The sequence below is a fragment of the Dasypus novemcinctus genome, chromosome 1, assembly GCF_030445035.2.
Source record: "Dasypus novemcinctus isolate mDasNov1 chromosome 1, mDasNov1.1.hap2, whole genome shotgun sequence".
NCBI lineage: Eukaryota > Metazoa > Chordata > Mammalia > Cingulata > Dasypodidae > Dasypus > Dasypus novemcinctus.
This window is the reverse complement of record NC_080673.1, coordinates 119,074,695-119,099,981: the sequence shown is the minus strand read 5'-3', so window position 1 is coordinate 119,099,981 and position 25,287 is coordinate 119,074,695. Positions and strand designations below refer to the sequence as shown.

At 36.5% G+C, this 25,287-nt stretch overlaps 1 protein-coding gene across 3 annotated transcripts in view; it reads right to left on the bottom strand.

The window, feature by feature from the left end:
* The window catches only part of WDFY3 (WD repeat and FYVE domain containing 3), a 332,829-nt gene that overhangs the window by 116,967 nt on the left and 190,575 nt on the right, over positions 1-25,287 (bottom strand). For all 3 annotated transcript variants that reach the window (XM_058296171.2, XM_058296161.2, XM_058296178.2), the window contains 8 exons: positions 20,196-20,653; positions 19,121-19,204; positions 14,556-14,733; positions 13,557-13,771; positions 10,051-10,163; positions 2,719-2,950; positions 712-812; positions 345-563 (listed from right to left, as the gene is read on the bottom strand). In XM_058296171.2, coding sequence (XP_058152154.1) covers positions 345-563; positions 712-812; positions 2,719-2,950; positions 10,051-10,163; positions 13,557-13,771; positions 14,556-14,733; positions 19,121-19,204; positions 20,196-20,653 — 1,600 coding nt within the window. The remainder of the gene's footprint in view (positions 1-344; positions 564-711; positions 813-2,718; positions 2,951-10,050; positions 10,164-13,556; positions 13,772-14,555; positions 14,734-19,120; positions 19,205-20,195; positions 20,654-25,287) is intronic.

The following is a 25,287-nucleotide window of genomic DNA, read 5'->3' as shown; positions in this document are numbered from 1 at the left end:
GAATATATGCATGTTTGTTTTGTAAATTTAAAAATTTTACTCTACATATATTGCTTATGTACGCTTTTGTGAATGATAAACTTCAGTAAAATTTATTTTTAAAAAATTTCAGTGGAGTGGGTATAGCTCAATGGTTCAACACATGCTTCACATATATGAGGTCCCAGGTTCAATCCCCAGTACCTCCTTAAAACAAATAAACAAACCCCAAAACATTTCATATAACCTGCTCTTTGCTATAATAATTTAATTTGGAAAAGAATTACCAGCTGGACCTTAAAATGAATATGTAATTTTAATGCTTCCAGAAACAAAAGAAGAAAGGAGAAAAAGATAATACTAACCATAGTTTTGGAGTAGTTCTTCTTTGGTGGAGACAATCAGAGATCGGTCTTTTGCTGACAGAACTATGGCAAGGCACACATAATGCTGTTCAGAAGAATTTGCTCGTCGCACAACAGTAAGAAGTCTGACTGGGTGGTTATTTGGAGGAGCATTAAAATGTTCAATACAAAACCAGCTAGAATAGCTTAACCCAGATGGAGGAGGGAAGAATCTTTCACCTAATGTAAAAATAGAAAAACAGAACTGAAAAAGGTAGCATTTACTCAAATTTACTTTTTAAAAAAGCTAACGAAATCATGTAAGCTCTAGAAAAAAACAATCTACTGAAAAAAACAAACTTATAAACACACAGAAAATAAAGCTTACCAGAACCGATGCCACTGACCACAGCCCCATCAGTAAGCCCTGTTGTGACAGCATTATTTGTAGGGGCATTATGAGGGGCCAAACTGGGCAGAAACAGGCAGCTATTGAAGAAAAGACAACACATGTATTGAAGATCAACTGCTTTTTCCCTCTCATCACTATTAATGCATTCATCACAGTGAAATGAACTACTTTTAAATAATGGTAACTAGAGTTAAGAGATCATGGAATAAACTTATATACCTAGTAAAACCCTTCCCTTCTTTTAATTATATGAGATCATCAAAAGATAAACTTTAGAAAACTCCAAGGATCTCATTTTTAATCTAACTTTTAAAAAACCGAGGTGTAATCTACATATGGTAAAAGGCACAAACTTAAACATACAGTTCCTAGAGTCTTGCCAAATGTATAATACCAACTGAGACATAAGAACAATTCCCGTGTGCCCTTTTCAGTCATTCTCTTCTGACCACCACTATCATGATTACTGTTGCCTGTTCCCAAGTAAGATGTTTTTTAGCTACTGGTTGATAATGACCCATACAACAATGTTCTTAAAATACAATTTAAAGTTTTAGATTGACCTGTAGGAATTCCACTAATAACTAGTATAGACATACATCTGTACAATTAGCATTTGTGTCTGTCTTGGGGTTGATGACTTCACAAATTCTTCTACAATATAATTTCTCTTGCTGCTTTAGCTATCGTAGCCTTTTCTGTCACTTGAAATAACTCATTTACTCATTTCAAGTAAGAGTTACTGTATACTATGTTAATTGATTTGAGGGCCAGGATGATGAATAAAATCCAAATCTATAAATTAAAATATACTATATTGGGGAGCAGATGTGGCTCAAGCAGTTGAGTGTTTGCTTCCCTCATGGGAGGTCCTGGGTTGGGTTCCCTGTGCCTCCTAAAACAAACAAACAAACAAGCAACAAGCAAACAAATGAAAAAAAAACAAGGGAGCCAATGTGGCTCAGTGGTTGAGTGCCAGCTTCCCACATACAAGGTCCCTGGTTCAATCCCTGGCCTGATACCTCAAAAAAAATTAAATAAATAAAAATAAAAATAAAAATGTACTATACTGGAGCTGGCAAACAGTTTTGGTAAAAGGTCAGATTATAAATATTTTGGGCTTTGTGGACCAGATGGTCTTTCTCATGACTACGCAACTCTGATACTGAAGTACTAAAGCAGTCATAGGAAAGCAGACTTGGCTCAACGGACAGAGCGTCTGCCTACCACATGGGAAGTCCGCGGTTTAAACCCAGGACCTACTTGAACCGTGTGGAGCTGGCCCATGTGCAGTGCTGATGTGCACAAGAAGTGCCGTGCCAAGCAGGGGTGTCCCCCGTGTAGGGGAGCCCCACACGCAAGGAGTGCACCCTGTAAGGAGAGCCGCCCAGCGTGAAAGAAAGTCCAACCTGCCCAGGAGTGACAACACACACACGGAAAGCTGATGCAGCAAGATGACGCAACAAGAAATAGACACAGATTCCCAGTGCCGCTGACAAGAATAGAAGCGGACACAGAAGAACCCACAGTGAATGGACACAGAGAACAGACAACTGGGGCGGGGAGTGGGAGGAGGGGAGAGAAATAAATAAAAATAATAAAAAAATAATAAAAAAATTAAAAATAAATAAAAAATTAAAGCAGCCATAGACAACATACATGAATGAGTATAGCTATGTCCCAACAAAATTTTATTTACAAATACAAACCAAAGGCAGATATGTCTTTTGTGCCATAGTTTGCAAATCCTTATACTCCATCAATTTATTTACTATAATAGTTTAAAATAAGTGAATCTAGAAATCTTAAAATTCAGCTCATAGTACTCAATCTTTTAGAAATATATGGTGTAGTATAGATTCTGAATAGGACACTGTAGGGTATTTTAATCATTCAGATGTAACTCCAAAGACTTATCTGTCAAAGGCAAACATGAGGCTTATGATAATAGAATAAGGCACAGCTACCTTGCCAATTCCTTACCCAAATCCTTCAAGAGATGTGTCAAATTCTACAAACGCAGGAGTAACTGATGACCCATGGAGTCTGATGTCATGTGGGGTTGTCATGGAGACCAGACACTTTACCCTGGTAAGGGGTACAGTACTTCCTTCAGCAGATTTTACCAGACTCTTGCTTATCCGATAATGGTTATCTTCATGTAAGCTGAAAACATTATCAGAACCCAGACCTTCCATAGATGTGATCATACTACCTGTAAACCAAAGAAAATATTTTGGGAAAAATATAATGTAGATTTTTTTGTCAGTAATGACTTTAGAAGGCTAGATTACTTTTCTTTTGCATATCACTCTTCAATTTCAATATTTAATCATTTATTATTAAAATTTAAATACCAGTCATTATTTAGTTTTAATATACATATATATGTATCTCTGTAAACTTAAGAATATGTGTTTCCTTTGTCACCGAGTTACTCAAGTAATACACACATTGAAAAAATGTTGAAAACTGCAGAGCACAAATAAGAATAAAATCATCAATAATGACCATCCAGACACTACAATGTAATTAAATTATATAATTCAGCTAATGGCGTTTATAAATAAGGTTATCCTTTTAAAACAAAAAATTATTATTTACTATTTCTCTTTCAGGAAAAAAACCAAAATAATCTGGAAGCATTAAAATGGTAACAAAATCATAACATCTTTCCTATTAAACAATATCAGAAAGAAGGACAACCAGCAGGTTGGTGGCGGAGTAAGGAGCTCCTGGAGTCAGCTCCTGCAACAAGGGCAGTTGGTAAATACCCAGAGCTCTCTGGAGCTAGCTGAAGCATCTGTTTGGAGGTTCCAGGAGGCCAGAAGAGCATCCTGCAACATACCTGAAAGAATGGAAGGAGGAGGCTGTCCATCTGCAGAAAAGAACTTACAAGCAGAGCACTCCACGCCCCAGAGGCTGGTGCCCATCCTCCACTGGAGACACAAGCTACCTCCAGAGTGGTTCCACGGCTGGAACTGAAAGCTCCACTTTCCAAACATGGGGAAGGAAGACACAATTGGGCACAAACTCCAGCTACTGAACAGTAAATTCAGCAGGCTAAAGTATAATCCTAAGAACAGCTAAAGTTTGAGCCAGTCCAAGGAAAGAGGCCAATAGCTGCAATCTCAACTTCACACATGGCACAAGGGGAAGCGGGGTGGACTGAAAATCCCAGTGCTGGTGGGGACAGGCTTCTTTCCATCCAGATCAGATTACAGCTCTAGCATAGGCCCCAGTGCCACCTCCAGCAGGGAGGAAGCTGAGGGGACCTGTGCCAGCCTCTTGGGGAAATTACTGGCCAAGTAGCTGAGACTGGTGATCATCCTGCTCTGGAATCCCAAGCCGCCCCAGGAGCTATTGTATGACTGGAATTGGAAGCTTCATTTCCCAAAAACAGGGGAGGAGGAGACAGCTGGCTGCCGATTTTGGCTTCTCATTGGTAGACTCGGCTGGCTAAGACATAACCCTGGGAACAGCTAAGATGTGAATCTGTCCAAGTTGGAAAGAGGCTGGTGGTGCCATTTTGACTCCACCCCCAGCCTAGGGAAAGCTGGGCTGACCTAAAATCACAGCGATGGTAGGAACTGGTTTCTTTCACCCAGATCGGCCCGCAGCCCTAGACAAGGCTTCAGCTCCAATCTGGCAGAGAGGAGGCTGGCGGACCCTGCATCAGGCTATCCAAGTAACTGCAGGTACCTTTGGCTGCCACAGACTGAATAATCAGAAATCTACCAGGGCAACTGTGGTCATCTTGGACCTGCATTGTATAGATTGTTGCCCACACCTGAAGCTCCATCCCTGCCCCAGGCAGGGGAGAAAGGAGCATGAAGCTTCATCATTCTCTCTAGGCAACTACAGTCTGGGGCTGCGTGACTTGGATTATTCCACACAGCTGTGAATCTGTCCTACCCCTGGCAAAGGAGAAAGTTGGGAGAAGCTTCATTGGTCCCTGGTGCAGCTTGAGCCTCCACAGCTTATAGCACCAATTACAACCTTAGCTCCTACTGCACAACCAGCAAGGGAGAAAGGGCAGGGAGCCCTAAACTAGTGAGAAAAACTGCACCCAGAATAAACACTCTAAGAATCCAGATGCCAAGACACCAACAAAAAATTACAATCTACACCAAGAAATAGGAAGCCACAGCCCAGTTAAAGGAACAAGATAAGCCTCCAGATGACATAAAGGAGTTGAGACAACTAATCATAGATTTTCAAACAAATCTCCAAAATAAATTCAATGAGATGGCTAAAGAGATTAAGGATATTAGAAAGACAATGGATGAGCACAAAAAAGAATTTGAAAGTGTACATAGGAAAATAGCAGAGCTTATGGGAATGAATGGTGCAATCAATGAAATTAAAAATACACTGGAATCATATAATAGTAGATTTGAGGAGGAAGAAGAAAGGATTGGTGAGCTTGAAGAAATGGCCTCTGAAAGTAAACAGACAAAAGAACAGATGAAGAAAAGAATGGAAAAAAAAGAACAAGGTCTCAGGGAAATAAATGACAGCAAAAGATATGCAAACATGTGTGTCATGGGTGTTCCAGAAGGAGAAGGGAAAAGGGGTAGAAGGAATATTTGAAGACATAATGGTACAAAATCTCACAACCCTATTGGAGGACATAGATATCCCTGTCCAAGAAGCACAACATACTCCCATCTGAAAAAATCCAAACAGACCAAATCTGAGACACATACTCATCAGAATGTCAAATGCAAAAGACAAAGAAAAACTTCTGAGAACAGCAAAGAAAAGCGATGCATAACATATAAGGGATATCCAAAAAGATTAAGCGCTGATTTCTCACAAGAAACCATGGAGGCAAAAAGACAGTGGTCTGATATATTTAAGATACTGCAAGAGAAAAACTTTCAGCCAAGAATCTTATATACAGCAAGACTGACTTTAAAAAATGATGGTGAGATTAGAATATTCACAGATAAACAGAAACTGAGAGAATTTCTAAGCAAGAAACAAGATTTTCAGGAAATACTAAAGGGTGTGCTACTAGAGCCTGACAAGAAAGGACAGGAAGAGGTCTGGAAGAGAGTCTAGAAATGAAGATTATATCAATGAAAGTAACTAAAAGTGTCAAAAAAGTGATGAAAATAAAATATGGGAGATGAAACTCAAATAATCAGGAATAAACTTAACTAACGATGTAAAGCACCTGTATTCAGAAAACTGCAACTCAATGTTAAAAGAAATTTAAAAAGCCCTAAATAACTGGAAGAGCATTCCATGCTCATAGATTCGAAGACTAAATATCATTATATGTCAATTCTACTCAAATTGATAAACAGATTCAGGACAATCCCGATAAAAAGTCCATCAGAATTTTAAAAGAAAATTGAAAACATAATCGTCGAATTCATTTGGAAAAGGAAAAGTGAACCCTCATCTCCAGACTTTAAATCATATTTATTACCTAGCTATAGTGGTAAAAACAGCATGGTTCTGGCATAGGTACAGACACATAGACCAATGGAACCAAACTGATGGTTTGGAAATAGACCTTCACATGTACGGTCAAGTGATTTTTGACTAGCCTGTCAAACCCACACAGCTTGGGCAGAACAGTCCATTCAACAAATGGTGCTGAAAGAATTGGATATCCATAGCCAAAGAAGGAAAGAGACCCCCATCTCACCCCTTAGCCAAAAATTAACTCAAAATGGATCAAAAACCTAAAAATAAATGCAAGAACCATAAAACTTCTAGAAGAAATTATGGGAAAATATCTTCAAGACCTGGTGGTAGGTGGTGGATTCTCAAAGGAGATAAGAGGAGGACTGAGATGGACTGGACCACTGATGTTTAAGGTATGTAGAAGTTTTAATTAGCTTTACTGTAAAAGTGTGGAAATGTATAGAATGGATGGTAAGACATAGTAAGAGCTAGTTTATAAATGGGGATGTGGCTGAAACTGGTAATTTAGGTATGTAAATGCCAACTGACAGAGTGTTAGAGAATAATCTAGGAACTGAATAGCACAGTAAACCAAGAGGTGGGTGAGAACTGTAGTTGATAGTCCAGATGCAAGAGTGTCCTTTGTGAGCTAGAGCAAATGTACATCACTACTGCAGGGCACTGGGATTGTGGAGAAGCATGGGAGAAATACAACTAGAGTGACCTATGGACTGTGATTACCAGTAATAATATAATATTCTTGCATCTAGGCGAAAGATGTACTTTGTTGATAACGAGGCAATATGGAAAATGTCAGCCAAATGTACACTATGGACATGGTAACAATCAGACGATCTTATCTTCTCTGTAGCATATGTTCCGCCACAGTGTGGTATGTTGATGGAGGGGTGTTATTTGAGAATTCTGCACATGTGCATGATTGTTTTATAAGTATATGACTTCTATCATAAAAAATACATTCAAAAAATAATAAAGGGGTCGCTTGGGGGGTAAATACACCAAACGTAAGATAAAGACTATGATTAGTAGTAAGATTTTGACAATATTCTTTCATAATTTGTAACAAGACAATGCAGGTGTTGGTAGAGGGTTGATGTATGGTACCCCTGTATGATGTTATGCATTTTGCTTTTTAAGTTCACAACTTTTACTCTTAATTTACACTTGTTTATATGTTCATATATAATGATATAAAGATAATAATAGGGTTGGTTGGGGAAAAACACTTTGGTTAGTAGTAATATTTTGTCAATGCTCTTTAATCATTAGTTAAAAAGTTTTAACGACAATGCAAGTTATTGGTGGTAGGATGAGTTAAGAGAGTTCTGTTATTTATATTTGTTTTATAAGTTCACAACCATTATTATACACTTATTGTTTATGTATGTTTATGTATGAGTGATATACTTCAATGAATTAATTTTTTAAAATACCAAAAAAAAAAAAAAGCAGAAAAACAGCAGACTTGTTTCCCCCATTGTTTATTCTTTGCTTAAAACGACAACAACAAAGTCTTACTGTTAAGGTTAATGATACAAAATGAATTGTGAAGTAAAAAACCAGGACTACAGAATTAACATTGGGAAGAAATAGAGTGCACAAGTGAGCTCTCCACTGAGAGCACTGATGTCTCACAAGCTCTTAAGTGGATGGAATCTGTTGCTCCCCCCATGACCCACATTCTGCAATTCTGCTAGCTCTCCCAGATCATCATTCTATGAAATTCATGCAAAAAACTGTTCTCCTTTGATGCTCTTCATCAACAATGCCGTTGCATTCCTCTTCATGAAACTGCCACCCACCATTCTCCTAGGAATTCCTCTATCAATTTTAAAAATGTTGGCACTTCTTTCTCAGGTCTCATACTAATTCTTGCCATTGTACCAAGGGATGTCAATGTCCACAGGAACAACTCATCTAATGCCTCACTTGTAGTTCTAGGACCTCCTTTCCTCTGACTATCTTCACCTCTACTTTCCTGAAGCATGCCATAGCGAGACTTTTTTCTTCTCCTCCGGTTTTGATTTCAATATTTCTCATTCCTTTTCTCTCATTACATTTGCTTTTTCTCTCATTACTTTCATTCTTGTCCAGTGAGTATCCCTTTTCTACCAGACTATCACTAGTTGCTTGGCTTCACTTTTTTCCTTATCCTCCTTGGTGTATCACTTCAACTACTTCTCCTGCAGCAGGTAATCCAACCATCAGCACTTTGGTTCAGGCAACAAAGAAGGACAAAGAAAGCACAGATCCTCTGAGAAAGAGGCATTCATCAGTCAAAGCCAACAGCTATTCTGCCCATAATTCTCACCTCCTCTGGCTTATAACATCAATGATCTACTCCCTACCTCCATTGCCCCCTTCTTCAGTCAATCAACCCAAGTTTCTTCGCAGATGCCTCAGTCTTTAACGTAACTGATTTTTCTGCAGCACTGGACACTACTCACACTCTCCTCCTTTGGCTTCTTTCCCTGATCTCTCGTGTCCTCTCTTTTCCTGGAGTGAATCCTTCCCAATTGCCTCATGTGAAAATTGGTATTCAGAGTACGCCATCATTAATTTTCTTCTGTTATTCAACTCTTAACACATGCTACACAGCAGTGGCATTCCCTGGTACATACTTCAGAATTTGTTCCTTCTGTCTTTATTCCATTGCCACATAAATTTACTATCAATATTTGTTTTTCCAACAGCTTCTTAACTAGTCCCAATGCCTTTTTTTTGCATCCAGTGCATCCTCATACTAGCTTAAGAGTTGTTTTTCAAAAGCACATTACAGTACTTCCCTACATAAAAACTTTTGAATTATTTCCAACATCAATAGGACTGAATAAAAATTTTAGCGTCTTTTGTGATCTAGTATTTATCACTTCTTCATCCATATTTCCCAAAATAGTCTGACAGATAAACACTTTCAGTAATCCACACTCAATTAGCAATTTCTAGAAAAGGCCATACTTTCTCAGACCTCCAGGCTTTTGCACATGTTTCATAAAATGCATCCTCCATAATCTTTCTGGCCAATTCTTACTCATCTTTAGAGACCTAGTTTAGGTGCCATCTCAGTGTGAAACCTCTGTGATCTCTCCTGGTCAACTTACACGTTATCTTACCTCCCCATTTGCTGCAACTGGTTTATAATTATGAAGTTCAACATGTTATTTATTTAGCGAGAGCAAATTAAGACTAGCAGTCCACTGCATGTGCTAAGCATGGTGCTTGACACACAAGTGACAGTGAAAAATATTGGTTGAACAAGTAAATGCAGTACGATAATGGCATGTATATAATTTACTTGTAAATATACCAAGACAACTTAAAAAAAACCCACATGTAAAAAATATTTTCTGAAAGAGTCTCTCTTAAGGTTTATTGGTACTATTAATTGCTCTTAATGAGAAAACACATCCTGCTGAAAAGAAAATAAATTTTAGAAAATATTTCCTGCGAACAAATAAAAAATTATAGAACCATCTAGTGCATAATTACCTGAATGCATGATTATTCTTACTTTGTTTCATAAATAATCAGTAGGTATAGTAAAAGACTCTAGTCTGAGAAACAGGAAATCCAGGTTCTAGAGCCAGCCCTGCCACTCTCCTTGCTTAACCCACTTACATTCTAGGCTTAAGCTGCTTCACCTGTAAAAGGAAGGAATTGGACTAGATGGTTTTTAAGGTCCTTTTCTAGTTTCTGGGATTTTATTATATTATAATATTTTATAACTACCTGAAAATCTTGTCTCATTCACACTGGGAAAAAGAAAAAAAGGAGATTTAAAGTATTTAAAACATCCATTCATTTTACTACTAAGAATCATGATTTTCATTTTATAAAGTAAACCAAAAAAGAGAACTTCAAAGGTCAACTTACTTCTCATCTCTGGTTCATAACTCAGTGAACTTGGTTTGTGGACCCTGTATTGTTTTAATAATTTTTTGTCCCAGGCACCACAATTTAAAGGACTTGCCAAACGCAAAAACTCCCTAAAGAAGAGACAAGAGGAAGTTATTTCTTGACTGAGAAATTATATAATTCATAGACCAAACACATGAAAAGTGAGTATTATAACATACTAAGTTAAAATACAAAAGAAATGCAAACATGTTAATTATTTAAGTTTTAAGCTCTTTCTTTATCTATATACCTATTACATATTTTTCAAAATTCTGTTTTCAGAAGTTTATAAAAATGTTTTTAAAAGCATTTCAAACTCAACATTTCTAAAACCAACTTATCTCCTATACACCCAAACCCGGACATTTTCTTATATTCTGCATCTCAATGAAATGTGCCCTGATACCTCCCATTTCTTTTGCTTTCTATATTCAAACCATCAGAAAACCCTCTTGATTCTACTCCTTAAAAATATAATGTGCCCTCTTCTCCCCATTCTTGCTGTTACCACCCAGGCCAGGCTACGTTTTCTTTTTTTTTGTAATGCCAATCTTGCCCTACCTCAGTGCATTCTCCACTAATGTCAATATCTTTAAAAAGTTAAAATCTAGTCCATATCACTTCATTTTTCAATGGCTCTTCTTTTCTTATAGATGGAAATAAAAACTCCCCAAAATGGCAAGCTAAAGCACCATACGCTACTTCATTGCTCTGATTTTTTTCCTACTCACAAACCACATATGAGACATAGTTCATTCCTTTTAACTCCCTGAGCATACTGTACTCCTTCCCTAATCTTTTTGTTTGCAGAGGATATACTTTTCCTTACCTTTTCATCTAGCTAACTCCTTTCTATCTCCATTTCTCAACTTCATTTCCTCTGCAGAGGTTCATCAAGTCACTTACCCCCACAAAGTCTAGATAAGGGTGTCCTTCCTATAATTCTCTCATAGCATCCAACAGACTGCATTTCTCACTATGTATTTTTTCCTTTTCTTATTCACAAATGTTTTCCTTAGCATGAGTATGTGTTCAAAAAATGGATAAACTGAGTCTTCTAGATGAGAATATGGGCATACTGGATAAAGGAAATTTCATATGCAAAATCTTTTAAAAGTATCCTGCTTCTATCCTTATTCTAAGTACTGAAAGAGTACAGAATATGAAATCTATGGAGCACATTCTCCTGGAATGTGACACACAGATAAATAATTTTCCAGAAGGTGCTCCTAATAGGATTCCTTAAAGTTCAGTCATTTATGGTATTTCATGTTAAAAAAAAAAAAACAGAATACTTCTCTAATTTTCAACTCCTTATAGCACAAATAATTAAAAGTGGATATCTTTTGCCAGTTTTTCAGAGTGCTGTATTCTATTAAGTTTATAAACTGTATGACTTATAAGCAACCTGTTCTTCTGAGATTTCATTCATTGTGAAAACTGAATATGTCTAAATAGTTTATTTCCTTTACTTTCTCCATTTATCTAAGCAGTATAATTTATTTGGCAAAATACTAGTTCTAGGGATGGGACAATCTCACTCTCTTGCTCCTACTGTGTTAACTTTTTAAAGTAACAAATTATCAAAAAGGATCAGGTCTGTGAGTAGAGCCATAAAAGCATGGACTGTCTCACTGATCTTGGTAGTATGAAGGCCTACCATGCTGCCTGATACAGTATTATTTAACAAATGTGTACTGCTTGAGTTTGCCTTAATCTAGCACTAGTTTGGAGTCAATTAAAAAAAAAGTTACAAATAAAATTCAACCATTTTTAAGAAAGGTTCAAAAAGTTTTGCAGAATGATGATTTCAGGAGCCAGAAAGAAGACTTTCCATCTCTTCTCCAGCCAGCCAGCTTCTACCCAAGAAATCAACAAAAACTTTCATTGGAAGATTGTGGTTAATAGTATAAATATATGAATATTCTTCTTTTACAAAGTTTTAAGAATATGGTGTTACATGGGAAAATTACAACTAATGTAACTTATGGACATAGTTAACAGTAATATGATAATATTTTTTCAGCAACGGCAAAGAAGATATTATTTTAATTCTAGGGGACAACAAGAGAGTATTAGGAGGTATGGGATTTTTCCTTTTAGAGTAATGAAAATGTTCTAAAATTGACTGAGGTGTTATATTTTCGATATAGCATTTATGTAATCTACAGCTCCTTTAAAAAAAAAAAAAGAAGGAAATTGACTGAGGTGATGACAGCTCAATACTGTGATGAAAACGAGAGCCAAGAATGAATACTTTGAATGGCTTGTACAAGGCATGGGACTGTATAACACAGGGAATCCTGTGGTGGAAAATGGACTGTTCATAACAGAACAAATATAAGAACATTCTCTTATAAACTGTAACAAATTTATAATACTAATACAGGGTGTTAATAATCAGGTGGGTTGGGGGAAATACATCAAATGTAAGATATGGGCTACAGTTAGTAGAAATATTAGGCTTTTTCATAGTTTGTAAGAAATGTTTAACAAGAAAGCAAGTATTGTTGCTGGGATGATGTATTGGAGCCCCGTAAGATGTTATGTGTGCTTGTTTTATAAGCTGACAACTTTTACTACACATCTGTTTACATATATTTCTGTATGAAAGATTTACTTGAATAAATTTAAAAAACAAAAAAACAAAACCTTCACTGGAATTCCAGCTTGAATCCTGCCTTAGGGAATTTGGGCTTGCCAATCTACACAGACACGTGAACCAATTCTATACTAAATCTCATACTATTTACATTATATACATATTTATACATACACATCTCCTATTAGTTCTGTTTTCCTGGAGAAGTCTGACTAATACAAACATTTTCAAAATCACAAAATTATAATAATAGAAACAGATTGGTAGCTTCCAGTATTTAGGGATGGTGGGAAGCAGGGGAGTGTATCTTTGCAGTATCTTGATTGTGTGGCGGTTAATGTTTCTATACGTGGGATAAAATGACACAGAGCTATACACATACATTGTACCAATGTCAGTTTCCTGGTTTTGATATAGTTACATCCATTTTTATATAAGATTAAACCCTGGAGGAAACTGGGTGAAGAGTACATAGACCTCTCTGAACTACTGTTGCAACTTTCTGTGAATCTATAATTATTTCAAAATAAATATTAAGCAAGTACTTCTTAAATAAAAGAGATTTTATATATAAAAAACTCTTAAATATAAAGTGGATGCAAATCACATTAAACACAACTTTGTTTTTAAAGGAAAATAAGAGCCAGCTAGATTCAAGTAGAAGAAATAGCCAACAGACAGAATCTTCTGCTTACTAATAACTAGATTTCTTTCAAAGTGTTATTATATTTTGAGCATTTTGTTCCATTTTTGTTGTGTTTTGTTTTTGTCCACAGTGACCGAAATATATGCCCATTAAAGCAAGAACTCAAATCATAAAAGCTCTATTAATTGCCATTACTACTGTTACCTATGAAGATGTGAAAAAGAACTTACTGACCTCAGCACCATGGGCTCTAGGGCCTGGGAAGCTAATCGCTCAAACATCCGCTGGAGCGGCGGGTGCAGCGAGTGGTCCTCATCGGCCAGTGCAGCACTGCATCTCTGCAGCAGCCGGGCATGAAGACCAGCTTCACACATGACTTGCTGGTTTCTTTCTGTGTGCACCAGGGATTGTAAAATATTGGCCACAGCAAGTTGAAGGTCCAAAGCATGCTGAAGTCAACAAAGAAAACCGTGCCATTAGGGCATTCTCAAGAGATAGATGACAGTTCTCTCCACACGAAGAGAGAGAGAAACCCACCCTTTAATATGAGGTTTCTATGTTCTTCATAATAAATTCATCTGAATTAAATAACTGACTCAGTCATGTAGCAATTCCAGAGTAGGGCTAGACAAAATTTCTTAACCTCATTTTGCTAGCAGTCAACCCAGCTAGACTCTATTCTCTTAAGTCTTCTGTAGTAGATGACTATATAACTAAATGATATTTCTTTTTATATGTGGGTATAAAGTCTTATTCTTGGTGGGTAAACAACCAGGTTAAAGGATACTTTATTGTTACACTTGTGACTCTTCAGACTTCAGAAGCCATATGAAATTTTAACAAAACTAGTTATTCAAACTTTAATTTACCCAAACTCTTGAGTGCTACAAGTCAAAACAGATAATAGGATCAATGTAAGATCTTTAATCACTTTTCTTTCTATGTCATTTATTAACTTCTCCTGCTGAGCAGGATTTACAAGGAGAAAGAAAATTATCCTAGCACCAGAAGTAGCCATCTGGGTTGCATTTGTAACAAATGAATTGTATTCTGAAACACACAAATCTACCATTCATTATGAAAATTAAGACTCAAGCAGGAAAATTTATCTTTTTTTTCTTCACCTTCCTTACTACAGGACATGGAATAGTTCCATATCACAGACGTTCTCATCCCCACTGCCTTGCTTGCACAGTTACACTCACTGGAAAGAACTAATGTGGGCAAGCTTACTTCTGGCTGTGTCACTGACCCAACAGAGGCCAAAAGGTCCAGCATAGCAAGCATGGCTCCAGGATGAATGATGACAGCATCAGAATTCTGGAAAGATGAAGCTGTCACATGTAGTTTCAGATCAGCAACGTTTTTAGAGGGGCAAACAGGGGGAGTTGAAACAGAATGATATGTATGCCTATAAAAAAGAAAGAAGGTAACTTGGTATTTCATTCCAATCACAATTACCGTTCAGTTTCTTCATCTTCCATTTTACCTTTATCCACTGATAAGTAAAAAGCCTTATACTTAAGGAACGTTTTAAAAAATTTCTTAAGGTTGGAATATAAAAAAACAATATATTACCAACTCTCAGTGAGTCATATATTGACAAGTTAACTATCAATTCTTCTAGGTCAATACATGTCTTTACTATTTTCTATTTGGGTTGTTTCATTATAGAATGGCACCTGTACCAGAAGAAATGAAGGATGGGTGAAACCATTGTGATTCAAAGCAACAGGGAGACGCAGTTCTGATAACATGTGGTGAGAGATCAAGTTAAACTAAATCTCTCACTGAGATTGTTTTCTTTTCAAATCACTTATATGTTTTTAAACTTTCCTTAATCCATGAATAACATAATCAAGAACTAACAAGATCAAAGTGGTCTATTCTATAACTGGGTGAACTGAACCAGGTTTGGCTAGGAATCTTGACTACCCCAGGATAAATATATTAAGCACCTTGGAGTTTTCCTTTAGTTTTATTTGGAGACATATTCAGCAACTGCATCTAACCCCACTACTACTGAAAATGCCACAATTTTTAAAAACTTGGCATATTTTACGCTATAGGCTTTTATGAGTCAGAAAGCCTGGCCATGTCCAGAATGCACTTACTTATTTCTCATCAATGATCTCTACCTTCTATTTCCTACTATTCTTCTACAGTTCAATTCATGAGTTTTGCATATTTTGCATTTTGGCACTAGGAAACAGAAGCTTGCTGCTCCAGCCTATGGGGACTCTTTGTTCCAATGAATCAGTCTCAGCATAATTTATCTAATGCTGAGCTGTCACTAAGGGCAGTGCAGTTTCAGCACTGTGGCACAAGAGCAGCTTGAGAAACAGATGCTTTACATCAGTGATTTAATAGCAAAGGATTGGCACTGCACTGTTTTCAAAGAAAGCACCATTCTCTTTTTAACAGAAATTCTAGGAAAGTATTCAACTTCACTTTTTTAAAAAAACTATATGGGCTCTCCTAATTTATTTAAGTCACCATATCCTCCACCAGCTCACATATTTCTTTCACTTGTTTTTTGCTGCCCCTCCCCCCCTTTTGGTTGAGAAATATTTAATTTCTAATCTTAATAGGAGTGATATATCTAAAGTCTATTTCCAGCAGGTAACCCTTTCCTCTTCCTGTTGCTCCCTTTTGTCTTTAAAGTATTTTGATTCTTTGAGAAAAAGGATTCATAATTCCTTTGTAACATAACAGAAATTTCCAAATATTAAATTAAGAAATTTAAGTGTTTTTATTAAACGTACAAAAAACCCTCAAATTTTAGATATATTTTAATTACAGACCTTCCAGGATTATTTGCATTAATTGATCTGATCCAGATTTGAAATTAAATTATGGATATAACTAGGAAGAAATTGTTAAGTCTTTGGAAACTGAACTTTTCATTAATATATAGCTACTAGAGTATTAACCTTTTTTCTTATATAAAAATGTATTCTGATACGGGAATTCATTCTCTCTGAATTGGAAAAAGGTTACAAACATTATGGAAATTAAAAACATGGTATTTATTGAATAAAATTAAGTCTATTATAACAAGTTTTATATAACATTACTCTTACTTGCTAAATGACTCAGGTACCACTACAGGTATTATGACTTTTTAAATTTAGGGATTACGAAAAGCTTATTAAATGGTTAATTCCCAAGCAAGATCTATGCATTTGTAAAGATAAGAAAATGACATTTCAAATTTTACTTAGTTTTTATGTTGCAGTTACTTTTCAAAGTAATACAAATTGCAATTTAGTATTTCAATCTAAATTCTCATATATATTGAAGACTCCTCTAGCCTCTTTGGGGAATATATAATTGAATATTTAGATTTTGACTTTGCTTTGCTTTAATTATCATCAAGTATTCATAGGCAGTGAGTAACGGATACCATGTTTGAATAAGAACTAATACTGGCCACATTTTTCCCCATTGCAGATATATCCTGGAGGGTACTGATCATCATCATTTTGAGTTTTGTTTCAATTTCTTCTAAATCTGATTGAATAGCATTCAGCTATAATTCTAATTCCTCTAATCCTTCTAAATAATGGATAATAATAAAATAGGTCATGGTTTTTTTTTCAATTCTTAAAATAAATCGCCAGGATTTTATAGGTCAAAACTTCCTTTGTATCTGAATACAAGTCATAAAAATACAATATAACATTGATTTCTCTTAGCCAACAAAAACCTACATGTTTTGTCACTAGAACAAGATGTCCATGAGCTGATGTAATATTTTGAGGGAGGTTCTAGAGACAGCATGGCTAAAGTCTAATTTCAAAAGTTACTGTATTTGTATTTTGGAAATGAAAATATTGTTTTGTTTAGTACTTTATAGTTCTTTAGCAAAATGCATATAATCTGACAAGAATGGCAACCTGAAAACATGAACATCAATCTTGTCATTACTGGCATGAATGGTATCAGAAGCATCCCATCCCTGGGGTATCATCAACCCATAGACTGGTGGGAATTGGACAGTTAACTTAGTGGCAGTTTCCCCTTTAGTCAAAGTTCCAGACGGGCAGCAGCTACAGTACAAATGAGGCCAAACTGCTTTTAAGGTCATAAACAGTTCTTTATAATGAGGAATAAAATGCTGCTTTATCAAATTGCCATTTAAAGAGTGAATTCTGATTTTTTTTTTATTTTTTAGGGGGCAGTACCACCTAAAGGATTGAACCTGATACCTCATACATGGAAAGTCGGTGCTCAAACCACTGAGCTACACATGCTACCCTAGATTTTGTGTGTGTGTGTGTGTTCCTTTATTCTGAACTTCTACAGAAAATATTTTGTAGTTTTTGACTTCTATTTTAAAAAGGACTAATTGTTTAGTTTTATTTTTGGAGGTACTGGGGATTAACCAGGGACCTTGTATGTGGGAGGCAGGCACTCAACCACTGTGCTACACCTGTTCCTTTTTGAAAAAATAAATTTTTCAATATATTAAATTTCAAGACAATACCATGTATGATAGAATCACTATATTCTAAAATAGGGATTTTTATTAATTAAAACTAGTAATTGAAACTATTTCTGGAACATTCTGTAGTTCTTTGGGATACTGAATACACATGAATTGTTAAACAAAAAGAGTATCTTTACCTCCCTCATTTTAACAACAGAAAAATACACTAGGTCAAATCAAATGTCTAATTTATAGTATATTGAATTAAGAACTGCTTATAAAAAAGAGTAGTAATGTTTAAGCGCAAACATATCGAACAACCTGAAATTTGTTCAAGACTGACTTTCCTGAACTATGCCATAGTTTAACTGATAGAAAATGAGTGGTAAGACCCAATGTAAATTTAAAAGAAAAAGGAAAATACAAATTTTTCCATATAATGAACAAACATTACTATTGAAATATAATGAAATGCAGAATCTGTAACGAGTATATTTAAGTTTCAAAATTTGAACAATAGAAATAAGAATAAATAACAATATAACAGGACCCCAGAACTTATTTAAAAGAAAAAAAAAGCCAAAATGGAAGGATGGTAATATAAGACCTAAGGAATTGTATCTGGTTAGGAGGAAATAGCGGAAGGAGTATTTGGTACCAAACGCACAGGCTATGACTTTTTAAGTGCAGGTTGCAAATGGAAAAGAATCTTAAAAGAATCTCTTTTGTGCTCCTGTCAATCAACTGCTGGGTCTTAAATTCACAAGCTTTATGTAAGAGACGGAGTAGATTTGCTTATAAAGAGATTTATGCAGAACAAATGAAAGTAGAGAGCTGGGCTAGGACTTTCTTTCACTTTTTCAAAGTTTAGCATTGATAAGCCTCCAGAAAAGCATCAGTTTCAATTGGTTGAACCTGACTGAGAAAACAGATATTTACTTGCCTGTGCTGAGCTGTTCATTTTGGAATATTTCAAAAACAGCAAAGAGTGACCCCAAGCATATTTAACATGGGAGAAAAAAAGTTACAAAGTACTCTACTTATGGAGGCATAAAGTTCTCATTCCTAACTTATTCTTAATAAAAGGTATGCCCATTCTAAAAACAAAATGTATATTTTAGTCTGAAACAATTCTAAAGATTCTACATGTACTTCCTATCCACACAGCTTAAAAATACTTTACTCTCATAAAGATATTTCAGGTAAAGTTGATTTTAAAAGTTGATTAAATCTAAAAAAGAATTAAGTTAAAAAAACAGAGAAAAGAACTGAAGTTAAAACAAACACAATCATCACATTAACATACAACTAATCACAGGAAAAACCCCACACAAATAGAGATTGACTTCTCTAATAAGATCAGTACCTTTTCCTGGACAAAGCTGGTGTACCCCAAGGAGAGGGGAGAGAAGACTCACTTGTCAGGCAAGGAGGAATCTGTTCAGCACGACTACAGACAACAAAACAGACAGGGTGGTTTAGAGAGGTTAGCAGGAGAGAACACTGGGTTGGCAGTTCGTTAGTTCCACAAGAAATACCAGCAAAAGTTTAATCAGGAAAATCCTTCCATACTGAGTAGGAAACAAGGAACAAGACTACAACACATGCACTGAGTGAAACAAAAAACATGCGTAAAGCAGATGCTTATTTCATTAATGTAAACATTTAACACATTGGTTAAACAGAATGCTTGCGGTAAGCCCTGTTTTTGAGAAACTGAAAATGAGGTAGACTAACTAGGATAAGTAGAAAACAGGGGAAAAGAGATTACATCTGAACACACAAAATTCAAATTTAAATCGCTTATTCCTAAAACACCATATTATCCCATGTTCCCTAAAGTTAACAATTCATCAATTTTTATTTTCAAGGAAAAATCAAAAACAATTTCTCTAAAGATACCTGGATTTCCACATCTGAATATTAAGGGTTATGAAATATTGTTAAGAAGCAAGAAATATCTCAGAAGAAATTTCACAGTAAAGAATACAAAACTTACTAGAAGCTCTATCCAATAGAGTTACTTGGTTTATAAATAGGGACAAGATAGCAACAATTCATTTATTTTACAAAACACTAACACACAGGTTTTACGTATCTGCTGACTGAAGGAATGAGTGAATGATTTTAAAGACTGATGGACTTTTGAACTACCAATATCTCTTAGGAAGTAATCCTATTTTTCAAGGATTATGAAATGTTGGGAATGAAGGGTATCATCCATCCAGATGTATATATATATATATAAAACCAGAATCATGTTCTACTGTTGATAGCCAATGTAAGTTCAGGTGCACCTAATATTTCTAAGAGTAAGGAGGAAAAATGAGAATGATAGTAAACACCACCATTCAGCACACTTCATAAGCAATCAGAGCAAACTTAGCTGGATTTACAATGCATAGAATATCTCTAATTCATAGGACAGAGCAGAGCCATACCTGTCGAAAGAATCTGTGGCTACTTTGTAGAGATAAATAAAGAGTTTACTGCAGTGCCGTAAAGTGGGTGACACCGAATCCACAGAGATCACATCTTCTTCTAGAAGTCTTTGAAAGGGCTGAGTATTTGAGGGGAAGACATTCATGGGGTTTATTTTTCTTAAATCTGAAAAGCAGCCAAGAAATCGAACAGCATCTGCCAACTTTTCATACTGAATCTCTGTTTTGAAGAAATTAGAGTTGGCTGGCTCATAACGCATTGCTGCAGTCAATGTGCAGAACACAGTGTGGAGAAGTTCAAACACTTGATTCTGGTTCACTTTCTCCCAGCCATTCTTGGGTAGAGAGCTCAAAGATCTTTCCATAGCAACAAGCAAGGATGTAATGTACACAAATCCTCCAACTTTTCTAAAAACTGTTCTTGAGCGATGGCTTTCTCGAAGAACTGATAGGAGGGCCTACAGGGAACAAATACAAAATGAACAAAAACAAACTTATAATTCAAATTTTTAAAAAATCATGCATGAAAGTCAAAGGGGAACATCATTCTCTGTATATCTGATATGAATGTTTTGTCAATTACCCAATCAGCAGTTCAATGAAGCATATTAAATACTTTGCTAATTAAAAATGGCATATTAAAGGCAGGAAATAATTTTAGGAAACACTACCACATTCCTTTTTTTTACAATAAGGCCACATTCAAATCCTAGCTGGAAAGCTTTTCCTATGTCTTTGATAACAACGACAATGAATTCGGTGATTTTACAAAGTAATTTTATTAAATAAGTACACATTCAAGTATAATTTTATACAATGGTGAAAACATGAATGTGTGTACACAAACTGATTTATTCTAGGTGTGACAGGACACTCCTCTTACAAAATGAACGGGAGGCTGAGGGCCAAAAGCACACGCATTCTCAGGACAGTTGTAAGCTCTAAAAATTAAAATCTACAGGACAAATAAGTGACACAAACTTGTAAATACCCCGATTATTTCCTGAACTGCCATTCCTTAGCTTAGCTTACTATTCAAAATAACACATAATAAAAATAGCTAACATTTTATTGGGAACTTACCATGAATTAGTTTATTTAATTCTATGTATTAGCTACTATTATTGCCCAGCTTTATAGATGAGGAAATACAGACACAATGTGGTTAAATGACTTGCAAAAGATGGCAAAGCTCATAAAATGACAAAGGTAGGGTTTAAACCCAGTCTGATCCCCTACCCATGTCCTTAACCATTATACAATACTTCCCCAAAAAGCAATCTGAAATCTGTTTACGGACATATTGGCTTCCTTTTTCCTCTATCTTGGCAATTTTAATGCTAGGAGTTTCTTACACTACTTAAGACACAATTTATAATTTTCCCAATCATCACATTTAAAAAATATCGTTTTATTAAGCATACCTCACAGTTCTAATGGTATTTCTAGAGTAGGAAATTTAAATGTTAACAGACATAACTGTCTTTTGAAAGACCTCCTTGTACATACCTATGCCTTAAATTATTATTTTAACAGACAGGAAATATACCATCTATTATGTAAATCAATGTTCAAAGTTAAAATTTCAAAATATACTGTATTCTTTCCATTAATTTGCAGCCAATAAATTTCCATTTTAACAATATTTGTAACAATATGTTCTCCATATTTTGTCAAATATATTGACCTGCACTTATACTGGAAATATCAACTCAAATTAAAACAAGACTTTCAACTTTTAAAAAACATATTATAATATGGATTGTACAAAGCATGGGACTCTATAACACAGAGAATCCAGTGACAGATGATAGACTGTGGTTAACAGGACAAATATGAGAATGTTTTCTCCTGAATGATAACAAATTTATATAACATATAAATATATATAATACTAATATAGGGTTTAATAATTGGATGGGTTGGGGGAAAAATATAACAAATGTAGATATAGGCTAAATACTGCTTTAAGTATAAATATTTTGATGATGTTCTTTCATAGCTGGTATTAAATATTTCACAACAATGCAAAGTGTTGTAGTGGGGAGCTGTATGAGAGTCTTGAATGATAATAAACATATTTGTTTTGTAAATTCACAAATGTTACTACAATTTATTGCTTATGTATGGTCATGTATGAATGAGATACTTCAATAAAAATTTATTTTTTAAAAAATATATTGAATATTGCCTGGAAATTAAATGCAGAATTGGGTTCAAATTTTGACTCCAACTTAAATTTTTGTTTTTTACCACAGCAGGTTACTTAATCATTCTGTGCCAGAGTTTCCACTTATGTAATAGTAAACACATGTAAAGCCCTCAGCATACTGCTAAATGGGGGGGAAAACAGGACAAGCATAATTTTATAGATGAGGTTGACTTCAGAGTTAAAACTAAAATGCACAAAATTCTAGAAAAACAGTGCTCTTAATTCTTAGTCTAAAGTTCCGTATTATGTACTTTTGGACAAGTCCATCTCCTACTTCCTCAACACTGGTATCTGTTGGCATCCTGACATTACCACCACATAATTGCAATATTTGAAAAGTTTCAAATACCATGAAGAATTTGTGTCCACCTAAATCAATAAATGATGGTGAGCAGCAAACACCAAAATTACAATGAGATGTGGATTTAGGTGGTTAATTAGAAAACATTAATGCATACAATATCCATTTCTTTTCCAGCATAAAACTTCTATGGTTAGATTTAACCACCATAAGATGACTCTGTTGAACTGCAAGCAAAGTTTCTAAGTGTTGCTCCCCGAGTCTCCCTGACCTCGTACCCAGCACCTTGCTGATTGGCAAGGGCATCTCTGAGTGGGAGAGAGAGGGGATCCCTATGAAAAACAAGGCCTGGGGGCTTGGGCATAAGGGTCCTGAGGACCAGGAGTGGCTTTTGCCTGGGGTAGGTAGAGCCTGCAGGGGAGGGTGTCCTGGGAGCCTGGGCATCTTCCAGGGTCTCCTGTCTGGGGAGCTCATTGCCCGCCTGCGACCTGGCCACCATGCCCACCCTCAGTCCCCAGGTCTGGCCCTGGATCCACCCAGATCTTCCCCCATGGCCCTCCTCTGGTGGGTCCTGGGCTTTGGGTCATTTGGTGGTCATTGTCTTCTTCGGGGTACAGCTGGGCACCGCTCCTAGAACAGGGCCCTCTGACTGCCAGAGAAGGGCTGTGGGTAGGGGTGGAGCAGGAAGAGGCCTAGGTGCCTGGGATGGGCGATGGCAGGAAGCAGGCAACAGAGGCAGAGACTCTGGAGAAGGTGATCAGATCTTGGAAATGGAGTCGGAGGGATGAGTCTGTGGACCAGACTAAAGGTGAAATCACACCAGGTGGGCCATTAAGCCATGAACCTGGAGGAGCTCATCCAGGAGAGAAGGGTGGAGTTGGGCTTGAGTCTTGAGTCCTGCCAGGGACCAAGAGTGGCCCACTAGAATGCCAGCCCCAGGTGGGCAAGGCTATATAAAAACATTTGTGCATCAGCAAAATTATAAAGTACCACATATCACTGGATTTGGGGTATACACACAAATCACATACCAGGTTGAAATCATGTAGGGCAGGTACGTGGAGGCACTAAGAGGCTGTTCTGAATGTAGCAAAAATGGAAATTGAAATTGGGATTCCAAATCCTCTCTGCTGCCTCCTACACTAATATATGCCCTCAAAGGAGTGGAATGCTAGCTGACTTCTACTTGCAATGTGAGCCAGCTGTTACTATTTTCAGGAATTTTGTGAGCCATTTGCTAAATACAATCATGACTAAAAATTAAGTTATTTAAACTTACAACTGAATAGATTATATTTAAAATAAAGGTAATAAATACTTAACATTCATCTCTTCCTAATTATCCTAATATATTTTACTATTATCTATCCTCTTGAATCTAACTGTAGGCAGAAATAATACATAATGTGGTGCTACTGTGCATCTCTTCCCAAACTCACATTCAGTAATATCATGTTAATAACCTGTAAAAGGCCACAATGGGAGCATTTACATGAGGGAATTCAATAAATGTTATCAAATCAGGCATCCCCATGCCCTTCCAGCCTCAGGGTGGGTTATTAAGAATTACCAGGACCAACTGATGATGCAACTGGAAAATGACCTTATACGGAAGGTTCAATGCGGATCAGCAGAATATCCATGTCTACATAAAATACCATGACTTTAAAATGCTGTTTGACCTAAAGTAAGGGGGAAATGGAAAGGAGAAATGAGTTTATATGGCTACGAGTTTCTAAAAAAGAGTCTGGAGGCTGGCAGAAGGTTTGCCCTCATGCACAACTGAGCAGAGTCAGAGAGACAGATAAAGCAGATACAACCCCCAGATATTGGTTCCTTTGAGGGCTAAAGAGACCCATGGGAGTTATGGTCATGGCCGATGGGGTTAACTACCAGGGCAGATGGCCCCTCTTTGGAAATGGTGTTTATGTGTGATGAATCTGGACTCAGATGGGATCTCCCTTCATAAGACTTTCATGCTAATGTGCTGGAGGTGCAGTTAATGTTGGGGTTTAAGATATATTTAGGGGATTTGAATCTCTGGACTGACAATGTGATAGCCAGATCCTGAGCCTCAACAGACTCCAGCACCTACAATCTGATTTATTGGACTTACCACACTCAGCTAAGATGGAGGTGAAGAAGGACAACCACCACACCATGGAGCCTAGAGTGATTACAACTGAAAATGGGAGGATTGCATCCAGCATCCAGGTGGAATCTGAGCCTCCTCTTGACATAAAGGTGCAATGGACACAACCAATCCAGTGTCCACATAGAAGAGGTGGCATTGGATTGGGAAAAGTGGACATAATGGACAAAGGGTATGGGGAAAGGCAGGAAGAGATGAGAGGTGGAGGCGTCTTCGGGACATGGAGCTGCCCTGGATGGTGCTTCAGAGGTAATCACCGGACATTGTAAATCCTCACAGGGCCTACATGATGGAATAGAGGAGAGTATGGGCCATGATGTGAACCAATGTATATGAGGTGCAGAGGTGCCCAAAGATGTACTTACCAAATCCAATGGATGTGTCATGATGATGGGAACGAGTGTTGTTGGGGGGGGGGAGAGGGGGG